Source organism: Lactuca sativa, chromosome 5 (genome assembly GCF_002870075.4).
Source record: "Lactuca sativa cultivar Salinas chromosome 5, Lsat_Salinas_v11, whole genome shotgun sequence".
Lineage (NCBI taxonomy): Eukaryota > Viridiplantae > Streptophyta > Magnoliopsida > Asterales > Asteraceae > Lactuca > Lactuca sativa.
The window spans coordinates 202,792,478-202,806,075 of NC_056627.2; the positions used below are offsets into that span (position 1 = coordinate 202,792,478).

Sequence of the window (13,598 nt, forward strand, 5' to 3'; positions counted from 1 at the left end):
AGTCCTCCGAGTCCACATAGCCAACCAACCCTTACTTTATGTACTCGCACCATAGTTGTTCCCTTTAAGTATCGTATAATCCACCTGACTGCTCCCAATGACCCTTTCCTATATTGCATGTAAATCTACTTACCACATAAATTACACGAGTTACATCAGGTATCATAAACACAATATAATACATCATACTTCCAATAACACTTGAATATGGAACTCTACTCATGTATGTATTTTCCTTATATATAATTGGTATAGTGCTCCAATCAAGTTTAAAGTATGCTGCTAAAAGAGTTTCAACAGTTTTGGACTGATCAATATGGAATGATTTCAAAACTTTCTCAATATAACTTTCTTAAGAGACTTATATCATCCATACTTTATATCCCTTCGAATCTCTATACCCACTAATTCTTTGTTATACCTAAATCCTTCATCTCAAACTTACTTTTCATAAAAAGATTTCAAGTCATTAATTTCAACCATATTCTTAGCTACAATTAACATGTTATCTACGTATAACATCAAATACATATAGGAACGATCAGATAGTTGCTTTGAGTAGACACAATTGACAAACTGGTTTCTAACATAGCCTTAGGAAACCATAAACGAATCAAACTTCTTGTATCACTATTTTGTACCCTGCTTTCAACCATATATAGCTTTATTTAACAAATATACATGATCTTTCTGGAGTCAAGGAAACCTTATGGCTGGGATATATAGTTCTTTTATGCTAGATCACCATGAAGAAATGTAGTTTTGACATCAAGTTTCTTAAGTTCTGGATTAAGTGCATTCATCATGGATAATATAACCAGAATTGTATTATGTTTCATGACAGGTGAGAAAACCTCATGCTATTTGATTCCTTTCTAGAGTGTTTCCTTCTTCTGTACACCATAATCAATAACCTTTCACTCTAGTTGTATATACAATAAATATACACTTCATATCCCTCAACTTCAATTACCATCATTAACATGAGCATAAGTTGGAGAACCAAATATAAATAAAATAGAACAACCAGAGGGTTCAATGGATCGTAACTCTTGAGGAATCTTTAATTCAATTGCAGATTGATGGAGATCTATTCAACAGATAACAAGACGTACTAATTTCTTCTATTTGTAATTGCTTTATATATATTAGCAAATAAACATATACATCTTGCTGATTGAATCAATGTTTGGTTCATCAGTTCTATCAACTCCATTTTCTTGTGGTGTGTTTCCAATAATGTAGTGCCTCACCATACCTTCCTATTTTATACAAGTCATTAAATGAATTATTGGGAAAATCTAACACAGTATCTGCTCTAAGTGTCTTAACTTGTTTATCTATCTGTTTTTCAACGACAATCTTCCACTCCTTGAACTGTTCAAAGACTTCATCTTTTGTTTTTAGAAAGTACAACCACAGTTTTCTTGAGTCGATAGCCATTCGGCCCTTGAATTCTCAAGTGAAATTTACAATTTCCATCTTAACTTGAGTATACTCAAACTCAACAAACCAACAACTCTCGCTCCATCTTGTCATGTTTCCTTGAAGGGATGTATTTCCCGACTTCATGTGAACATCTACCTAATCCATTAATTTCTTGAACTTCTCTTTTCGTAACTCCTTTATCAATATATCTTTTTAATTTTCCTTTGTGACAATGTTTAGGATATAAAACTTATCTACTTCTACAATACCATGAATGGAATTTCAGCCTAACATCAATGTGACTTGTCTTTTCGTGATTGATTTGATTTTTTTTGCAAGACACAAAGTACTCTGACTTTCACAATACAATATATACGAATGGGATCGTGCATCCATATACCCTCGTATATTCCGTTAATCGTTGACATGCATTTTTCTTTAGTTGTAGACAAGGCAACAATGTATAGTGTTGACTTTTAACTTATAACATAATTGAATTTAATAAATATATAACATGTCAATGATCTTCTTTTCACCCGATCATTGTAGTCCTCCGAGTCCACATAGCCAACCAACCCTTACTTTATGTACTCGCACCATAGTTGTTCCCTTTAAGTATCGTATAATCCACCTGACTGCTCCCAATGACCCTTTCCTATATTGCATGTAAATCTACTTACCACATAAATTACACGAGTTACATCAGGTATCATAAACACAATATAATACATCAGACTTCCAATAACACTTGAATATGGAACTCTACTCATGTATGTATTTTCCTTATATATAATTGGTATAGTGCTCCAATCAAGTTTAAAGTATGCTGCTAAAAGAGTTTCAACAGTTTTGGACTGATCAATATGGAATGATTTCAAAACTTTCTCAATATAACTTTCTTAAGAGACTTATATCATCCATACTTTATATCCCTTTGAATCTCTATACCCACTAATTCTTTGTTATACCTAAATCCTTCATCTCAAACTTACTTTTCATAAAAAGATTTCAAGTCATTAATTTCAACCATATTCTTAGCTACAATTAACATGTTATCTACGTATAACATCAAATACATATAGGAACGATCAGATAGTTGCTTTGAGTAGACACAATTGACAAACTGGTTTCTAACATAGCCTTAGGAAACCATAAACGAATCAAACTTCTTGTATCACTATTTTGTACCCTGCTTTCAACCATATATAGCTTTATTTAACAAATATACATGATCTTTCTGGAGTCAAGGAAACCTTATGGCTGGGATATATAGTTCTTTTATGCTAGATCACCATGAAGAAATGTAGTTTTGACATCAAGTTTCTTAAGTTCTGGATTAAGTGCATTCATCATGGATAATATAACCAGAATTGTATTATGTTTCATGACAGGTGAGAAAACCTCATGCTATTTGATTCCTTTCTAGAGTGTTTCCTTCTTCTGTACACCATAATCAATAACCTTTCACTCTAGTTGTATATACAATAAATATACACTTCATATCCCTCAACTTCAATTACCATCATTAACATGAGCATAAGTAGGAGAACCAAATATAAATAAAATAGAACAACTAGAGGGTTCAATGGATCGTAACTCTTGAGGAATCTTTAATTCAATTGCAGATTGATGGAGATCTATTCAACAGATAACAAGACGTACTAATTTCTTCTATTTGTAATTGCTTTATATATATTAGCAAATAAACATATACATCTTGCTGATTGCATCAATGTTTGGTTCATCAGTTCTATCAACTCCATTTTCTTGTGGTGTGTTTCCAATAATGTAGTGCCTCACCATACCTTCCTATTTTATACAAGTCATTAAATGAATTATTGGGAAAATCTAACACAGTATCAGCTCTAAGTGTCTTGACTTGTTTATCTATCTGTTTTTCAACGACAATCTTCCACTCCTTGAACTGTTCAAAGACTTCATCTTTTGTTTTTAGAAAGTACAACCACAGTTTTCTTGAGCACTCATAAATTAAACTTACAAAGTACAAGCATCTACCATGTGATTTCACTGGAGAGGGACCCTATAAATCTTAGTGAACATATTCAAGAATTTACTTGTTTGTATGTTGAATATAACTTAGCTTCACCATGCGTTACTTTCATTTGACACAATCTTCATAGAATTTCATTTTTCCAGTTACATCTCCATCCAAGGAGCCCTATTTATTCAATATACACACACCCTTCTTACTCATATGCCCTAATTGATGATGCCATAACTTTGTTTTATCATCATGTTGCTCAAAAAGATTAGGATATAACCCCCGTTTCTCTCACTAATCTGCCATCTAAAAACTAGATATGATGTTGCAGTTTCCCTTCATTATTATGAGAGTAATAAAGTAATTTGAATACCTTTACATACTCAATGTTCCTCGTGTCACTGCCCTTGATACAACACATCCATTCATCACCCAACTTTACCATGCCATTTCGTTCTTTAAAGGAATCAAAAAAGTCACATGGGTATGTCATATGGTGAGATGCACCAATGTCCAAGATCCAAGTATCTACATAAATGGTTGTTCTAAAAGTCAAAACTTCACCTTTGTCCCTTCCATCAGGAACTCTCATATATGAACAACAACAATACTACTACTATTTATTGATTCTGTTTTAATTTCCCTTCTTTCTTTGTGAAAATCTATTATAAAGTGTCTCATCCTTTGTAATGATAACATTTAACTTTAGTTGAAGCTTTGGATTTGGAGCGTGACTTTGTCCTATTTCACAATCTCTTTGTTGTTGTGCCCCTACCTAACGAATCTAGTTAGACCCTTCTTTGCCCATAGTAATCCCTTCGTTTTAGTTTTTTTGACAGCAAATATTCCTTCACGCCGTTAACAATAATCATTGTTCTACCAATTGTATACTATCAATGAAATTCTCATATAAATTTGATAGCGAACATAAAAATAAGAGCTTGATATTTATCTTTAATCTAAACTTTGATAACCAACCTGCTTTAAATGTGACTATTTAGATTCATTTCCTTCCATTCAAGATATATATATATATATATATATATATATATATATATATATATATATATATATATTGCATCATGAAAAAAACCTCTTTGAAAATGTCATTGGAAAGTCTGTGTCTCACCTCTTTAGGCAAGCTAAAAAATTTACATTTTTTGCGTGGTTGATATAAGTCTCAATGCATGTTTAACATAGTGTTGGCTTGCTTATAGGGTTGCGAGAGAATGGCCATTTTGCGAAACAAACTATGGTTACTTATTGAAAGTTGAAATTGAAAATTTCAGGTAAAAACCAACAGTTTCCTTCTAAAGAACCTGTGAAGATTCCACCAAAACAAAGTATTTTTGAATCGCCTAATATAAAAAGTTCTAGAAGTGTGGTGGTGATCACCAGAGATCTTAATGATCTTAGACAAAATCCTGTATATAGCAATCTCGATATTTTTACATATGATGAGATGCGAATGGCTACCAAACAATTTATGTCGGATCAAGTTCTAGGTGTGGGTGGATTTGGAGGTGTTTATAAAGGATTTATAGATGAGAACGTGAGATATGGTTATGGTAAAACTCAAGTTGCAGTTAAAGAATTTAACCGTCAAGGAGTTCAATGTGATACAGAATGGCTGGTATGTAATTCTACCTGTGTTTCATTATTTACTAGGTGTGAGACCCGTGTATTACATGGGTTTAATTAAAAAAAATAAATATGAAATTTTAATAATTTGAATAGTTTGAATTTATAAGAAAAATAAATTTTTTTTGAATTATTAAAATTAATGAGACTTTAATGTATTGAATACATTACATATATAAACAATTTCTAATAAATACTTTACATATATATTACCTTACATATTAAATGTGAAATTTTAATTTAATAAAATGAAAAATACAATAAAATGACAAGTGGAAAATACAATATTTACAAATTCTAGAAAATGTCATGTGTCCAAATGAATGAGAAGAGGACATGTGACAAAAAAAACCTTCATTTATTATAATAGATTATCCTTACATCTTATGAATGTGATTGTTCTTGAATTATGTGTGTATATAGGTGTGAGTGTGTGCATAATACATACCAACAATAACTTGGAGTGTATGTCATAATGTGTGTGGAAAAAATGAATATGTATGTCATAGTTGTGATGGATTCAAGGTTAACTCTAGGACCATTCAAAACCAAGTAATTTTAAAAAATACGTTGACTTCATTTAGTGGGAAGAGGTAGTTTTATAAGAACTACTAGGTTTAAACTCGTGGAAAACCATAGTCGCAAAATAAAAACATTATTTATAATTAGAAATCCAAAATACTAATCAAGTATTTATAAAAATAATAATTTACAAAATAGAAAAATTAGTGATTTCTCAACGAAAGCAAAATCCACGTATAAAAGGGGTTGGTAAGCAATAAAAAAAAATTCATACAACCACTAACGACTAATCACAATTGGGGAAAAAAACATTATTTATAATTTGAAATCATAATACCAAAGGGTTTTTAGCCCAACAGTACAAGTATTGTCATTACTTCTTGAAGTCGAAAGTTTAAGTCTGGTTTTTACATATATGTGAAATTTGGAGTAATGTAAAAGTATGTTAGATTTGTTGTTAAAAAAAATCAAATTCGTAATGACTAATCAAATACTTTCAAAAAAATTATGAATTGATAAAAACAAAAGTTTTTTTAGTTTTTTTAAATACAAACTATAAAAGTGTATTTGATATTATGACTCAAGAGGATTTTACAATAAAAAGAACAAAAAAGCTCAATAAGATCTCTTTTAGGCACATTGATGCAAAAATCTTAAAATACTAAAATCTTGTTATAATAAATTAAACATACACAAACTGCATGCCAACCATAATTAACGATGTTGAATAAATTATTCATGAGCTATACTACTTTTTCCACTATCCTCATAGCAAACGCCTAAAGCTTTTTGATGTAATAAAATTTAATTGAAAATTTGCAAAGCCATCAAACACATGAAAATTTTAATAGATCACTAAACATAAAGAGTAACAGTTTCCATTGCCTCCATTTTGAATTTTAGAACTTCCTTCGATTAGTGAACTTTCAAAAGCTATAGTTTTAACAAGAACTTTGAACAACTTTCTAATATGCCCTAGCAAGTAGGTAGCTAGACACAAAAGAGCTATCCCCAAGTGTAATAACTTTAATTGGGCTGTCAAACAGTGGCCACTTATAGAAATCCAAGACCTGTAATAAAAATACCATAAATCGGATAATGAAAACCATAGAGATCTAAAAATCACAAACTAAATAATCAAATATAAGGTTAAATGCAAGAACTGCCAACATTGTGTTTGAGTTACATGTATTTGAACAACTTAATTTTAGATCTTTCTATAACAATGTATGTAATTGAGAAAACATAGTAACATGTCTTATCAGGAAGTTGTTTTGATCATCATGAACATATATTGCTACTTTTTGGAAATATTTCTCAATATTTCATTGTCATTCTTAGGGAAATCTACAGAAAAGTCCTAACAATTTTAGTCCAATTTATAAAAAAGTCCCAAACAAAATTTTATTTATAGAAAATCACAGAATACCGGTTAAAACTTCGAAAAAACCCTGGTCGTCCGATTTCGCAGATTTTGCCGGTATCTTGTCATTTTTCGTTAGTTTGCTCAAAATTTTGGGACTTTTCAAAAATTACATAATAACAAAAATATTAGGGCTTTTTTGAAAATTACCATAAAATCAGTAGATATTATTATTAACAAATCATTTATAAACATAAAAAATATTTTTATTATAAAAAAAGTAAATACATTTGTTGCTAATTTCTAGGAATAAATTGGTGGTCTAAGTACACTATTGCTTCCTGACCACTCAAACTCTCTACGTTCTTTTTATGCATTGTTGTGGGTATGATGGTGAGATGAACTTAGTTAGCATTCCTCTAATGTTGGTGTTCATCTTATGTTGTTTAACCTAACTACAAACCAACATTCATACATTACATGTTAACAACCATCGGCTAACACGCATCTGTAAAATGTGAAAAGTGAATCGTGAATGATAATTTATATGGAAACAAGTGAATGGTTATTATCTATTTAAATTGTCATTCAAAGTTTACTTTTCACTCTCGATAAATGTATGTAATTTTATGGTTGTTACCAAGTAATGTTTGGAGGTTAGGTGTAGTTAGGTAAAAGAACATAATGAAAGATCTATATGTTCGTGTAATAATATTTTCTAATAACACGTGATTATATAACATCATGCCTAATAGCAAGTAGACACTTATTGATTGTGTATTAATAAATATTATCAACTCTTGCATGGTCACGCCTAACAGAGTACTTCTCACTATGATACCCACAACGATACATAGGAAGAACATAGCGACTTTGAAGTGGTCAACAAACAATAGAGAAATACATAGTCGACTATTCTATTCCTAGAAATTAGCAACAAATGTATTTTCTTTGTTTATAGTAAAAAAAATTATGTTTATAAATGATTTGTTAATAATAATATCCATTAATTCCATTGTAATTTTCAAAAAAAGTCATAATATTTTGAGCAAACTAATAAAAAAGGACAGAATACTGACTAAATCTAGGAAACCGGCCAAAAAGTTTTTTTTCAAAGTTTTAGCCAGTAGCTTTTCTGTAAACAAAAATTAATTCGAAACTTTTTCATAAATTAGACTAAAATTTTAGGACTTTTTCTGGAGATTTCTCTTATTCTTATGAATATTGTTCTGGACTTTGTTTAGAACTCAATAAAAAGTGGGTAACAAACTGAAATATTGTTATAAAAAAAAAAAAAAAAAACTCATTTGATTATAGAGTAGATAAAAACTTATCCCATCACTTAGATAATTCATTAACTTTTTGCAAGCAATAGCAATGTACTTTCCCTAAAATAGGCAATTTACTTCTTTAGCAACATGGAATAAGAAAATCAAGATCGTTATAACTGTATAAAAAGTAGATTAAAAAGATCTTACCTACCATCCGCAAGATGACAAACCTAGATCTTTGGAACTAATCTCAAAAGGTGTATAGGCCCTTACATAAAAAAATCCAGTAAAAAGAAGCGTTAAAAGCAAAATTAGCACTAAATATGATTACAAGTCAACAGATGGAAAGAAGCACAGAAACTCATAGTGAAGCATGCCAAAAAAATTATAAGAAGAACAAACACTCAAAAAATTTATTAGCGTCATAGCGATGTAGAAGATAAAATGAACAGTGAAGCATATAAAATAAAGGTAAGAAGCCAACCTTTAGAAAATCACCAACTTATGTCATAAAATCCTTGATTATCCTATGAAGTTAAGACCCATTGCATCATGCAAGTAGTACACCTTTCCTGCACAACATCCAATACATGAAAGAGAATATAAATTAGTATAAAGGACCTTAAAATTACAATGTATGCATATCATTTTTGGTGAACCTTAATAGAAATACATTAAATGCTAGTCAAATCGGTGCTTAGTAGCAATGGCGGAGCTTCAGTCTTTCCTTTGGGGGGACCAAAAATATAACTTATATAAACTTGGTGAACAGGGGGGGCATAGTCAAAATTTAATATTTTTTGGGCCTAATATGTATAAATTAAAGTATAAGGACTATTTCTGCCAAAAAAATTAGAAGCCTTTCCATATATTATTTTTCGCTATTTAAAGCTCCTTAGTAGGTGATTGACGGGTAAGAAAAGAACAGAAGAAACTTCCTGTGGGGAGATAGCGACAAGAAAACGAAGATAAAATGGGTTGCTTGGGATGTTATTTTTGGTCTGAAATGTTTAGGGTGTTTAGGTATTGGCTCTCTTTACTCGCTTAACATTTCCTTGCTTGTGAAATGGTTGTGGCATTTCATGGTTGACAAAGATGCCCTTTAGAGAAGAGTGGTATGTGGCATTCATAATTCTCACAAAAGGCCGGTCAAGAACTGGGCCAAAAAATCGATCCATGGTATTTGGGGTAACATCTTGAAGGTTATTCCTGACTTGCAAAAATATGGGGGTAAATCTTGATGATATATTGAAATTGTGTATAGGAAATGGGACCGGAACTCTGTTTTTGCTAGACAAGTGGATAAGCGGTGATTTTTTAGCTTCTAAATGCCCCGGTCTTTTTGAGACAAAAGAAAAGGTTATTTTGTTTCAGAGCGAGTGGATCCTAAAGATTTGGTGTGGGCTTGGAAACGGCAGCGCAACAAACAATCTGAGTTACCGGAGTTGGATTGGCTTCATGGGTTGATCGCTCAACATATATGGTCGTCGGATGACGATTGATGGAATTTTCGGCTCTCAATTAATGGCACGTTTTTTTGTTCATGATCTCAGGGTGATTATTGACAAAAATGTCACATCCCCATTAATAATCCTACCATTTGGATTCATACAGTGCCTTTGAAATGCAATTGTTTTGTGTGGAGAGCATGTATGGAGCGTATTCCAACTGGCATGGCTCTTTCTCATACGGGTATCTCATCTCGTTCCACGGCTTGTGTTACTTTTACATCTGGTTTATGATAACATTGTCATATGATTATGATAGAGAGAAATTACAAGGTTCTCAATAAAAACCATAAAGGCTACAAAGAATAAAGTAGATGTAAATACTAGCTAGACAAAACTCTAATGGGCTAAAGACTAAAGAGCCTATAACCAAGTGGGCTAATAATATATAGGCTAACATCCCCCCTCAAACTCACAATGCCACAACAATAAGCATTGAGAGTTTGTCACACAAGAACCGAAATCGAGAAGCCGATAGAGCCTTCGTAAAAATACCCGCAAGTTGGAAGGTTGATGAAAGAAACGGAAGTGATATGGTCCCGAGCTGTAGGTGATAACGGCTAAAATGACAATCAATCTCAATGTGCTTCGTCCGCTCATGAAAAACAGAATTCTTCGCAATTTGTATCGCACTTTTGTTATCACAATACAAGGGAGTGGATGAAGAAATGTGAACTCCCATATCTGGAAATGTCCACTGTAACCAGATAATCTCACATGTATTTATAGCCATATCACGATATTCAACCTCCGTGGAAGATATAGAGACAATGTCTTGTTTCTTGATCTTCCATGAAATGAGAGACTCTCCAAGAAATATGCAAAATCCGGTGGTGGATTTACGATCATGATGATCGCCATCCCAATCAGCATCACTGTAAGCATGTAACTCAAGAGAAGATGTCGGGGGGAAACAAGAGAGTTTGAAACCGAGTGCCATGAAGATATCTCAGAATACGGAGTACAGCTCCCCAATGAACAAAGGTAGGGGCAGTAACAAACCGACTGACAACATGAACAGCATGAGAAATATCTGGACGAGTAATTATGAGATAAACCAAACTTCCCACTACATTGCGATAAAGATTCGGATCGGACAAAGGAACACCATCAATAGGAGAGTATCGTGCATTGGTTTCAAGGGGAGTATCAACAGTCCTATTGTCAAAGAGGCCAACCCGTGTAAACAAGTCAGATATATATATTTAGTTTGAGAAAGAAGATAACCTTTCTTAGACTGAGCCACCTCAATACCCAATAAATAACGTTGCAAGTCCAAATCCTTCATAGAAAATCGATGAGCTAGATCATGCTTCAAAGACTCAATACCACCATGGTCATCACCAATAATAATCATGTCATCCACATATAAGGACAAAAGAATCCGTCATGCACTCGAGCATCTAATAAATAAAGCAGAATCATGATTACTTTAGACAAATCCAATAGAGGTAATCACTATGGTTAATTTTTCAAACCAAGCATGAGGAGCTTGCTTGAGACCATACAAAGCTTTGCGAAGCTGACAAACCTCACCCGAATGGTGCTGAATTCTTGGTGGAGGAGTCATATAAATCTCTTCATGGAGGTCACCATTCAAAAATGCATTCTTGACATCCATTTGAAAGATCTTCCACTGTAGAATGGATGCAACTACAATCATAGTACAGACTGTCGTCATCTTTGCAACTGGGGAAAATGTCTCATCGTAGTCAAAATCGTACTATCAAGAATATGCTTTTGCTATAAGTCTGGCCTTGTATCACTCAACAGACCCATCAGCTTTTATTTTTTTCTTGTACACCCAACGACAACCTATCGTATGTTTCCTAGGAGGAAGAGAAACCAAATCCCATGTATGAGTCTGATGAAGAGCAGTGAGTTCCTCAGCCATAGCATTCTACCAAAGAGGATCTAAAACAACTTCTATGATTCAAGTTTAGACAGATGATGGATGTTCGCTATAAATGAAGCAAATGGCCCTGAATATGTAGAGTAAGCAAAATTTGGAAGCTTGGTGAACTTAACAGGACGGGTAGATCTCCTGAGGGGTAGTGGAGGAGGTGGATCTTCAATTTCAACAATCGAAGGAGCAGACTTAGGAAAAGGGGGAGTCGAGGAACTCTCTGAAGGGGTGGGTGTGTCATGAGCTGAATGATCAGGTGGCATAGATGGGTCTCGAGTCTTTATATCTTCATCAAAAGGATCAATATGTAGAAGATCTAACTTCGTTACATTGTGAGCTGTAGCAGGAATCGAGTAGAAAGGAATATGCTCGAAAAAATGACATGTCGGGAAACATATAACTTCTGACTCACAGGATCATAGCAACGGTATCCTTTATGTCCAACACCGTACCCTAAAAATACACAAATAGCAAATTTTAGCCCCAACTTGTTCCTCTCAACATGAGGACAACGAACAAAACAAGTATATCCAAAAACTCGTAAGGAAGAATAGTCGGGTAGGTGACCATATAACTTCTCAAAAGGAGACATTCCTGAATTCAATGAATTAGGGATACGATTAATCACATAAAAAGCAGTTAGGACTGCTTCTCCCCAAAAGACACTAAGGACCTGCACAGACATGAGCAATGAGTTGGCAGTCTCAATAATATGACAGTGTTTTCGTTCTGCCACACCATTTATCTGAGGAGTGTCAACACACGATGATTGGTGTATGGTATCATTAGAAGCAAGTAACTTAGTAAAATCATTAGAGGTATATTCACCCCCTAAGTCACACCTTAAGCACTTAATCACAACCGAATGTTGAGTTTTAACAAGATCTCTAAAATTGCTATAAATACCAATGAAATCAGATTTGCGTTTCATAAGATAAACCCATGTATATCGAGTATAATCATCTATAAAAGATACATAATAGGTTGACCCACCATTTGTGGATTCTGGTGCAGGACCCCACACATTAGAATGAATAATGTCAAAAGGAGCAGTAGAACAAGACATACTTTTATTGAAAGGTAAAGCATATACAATCAGAAATATCATAAGTCTTCAAATGACCCAAAACACCAATAGATGCTAGAAAACTCAAACATGATACAGACACATGTCCCAAATGAGAATGCCAAAGATAAAACTCAAACGACAAAGGACTCAAACGAAAAGAAGACAAATCAATGCTGGAGGCAGCAACAACAGATACTTTGAGAACCTCCAAGACATAAAGTTCCCTCACCTTACGGCCGATCCTAATTACCTTCTGGGTGTGTTGATCATGTATAAGACAGACATAATCATAAAAGAAGACCTAGTTACCAGACTTACATAACTGACTGACTGAGGTAAGATTCAAAGTAAGTTTGGGAATGTATTAAACATTAGGGAGAGTGACATGAGAAATAGAGACAAAACCAACACCCTCAACTAGCATAGATACATCACTAGTAGACATGACACATGTGACAAAGAAGTAAATGATGACAAATGAGGAGTCATGTGATGGGTTGCACCAGAATCTAAAATACACAAAGATGAGGGAATACCTGATGTACCAGATGAAGTAGGACCAGAATCAGACATAGATGCAGATATGGTAGTGGGATTAGAGGCCAAATATTGTCTGAAACTCTCAAAAACCTTGGGATCCAATGCAGATGGTGACATGTTTTCAACAGATTTTGTGTCAACTGGTGGTGTAGTAGCAACAACAAACTATGGAGGACGAGGAGTCCATGGAGGAGTACCAAAGGAACGTGGTTGAAACTTCTGTTGACCAGACCTATTTTGTTGTCCCAACTGAGGCTAACCAGATTTACCCTTGTTGACTAACAATGACGCTGAGCTTTCCAATGATATTTCTGTTTCTAGAATGCACACTCATCATAAGCAACCTTT

At 33.4% G+C, this 13,598-nt stretch overlaps 1 protein-coding gene across 1 annotated transcript in view; it reads left to right on the forward strand.

The window, feature by feature from the left end:
• LOC111891529 (serine/threonine-protein kinase PBL34) overlaps window positions 1-13,598 on the forward strand; it is a 31,155-nt gene that overhangs the window by 9,842 nt on the left and 7,715 nt on the right. The window contains exon 2 of the mRNA XM_023887576.3: window positions 4,720-5,063. Coding sequence (XP_023743344.2) covers window positions 4,720-5,063 — 344 coding nt within the window. The remainder of the gene's footprint in view (window positions 1-4,719; window positions 5,064-13,598) is intronic.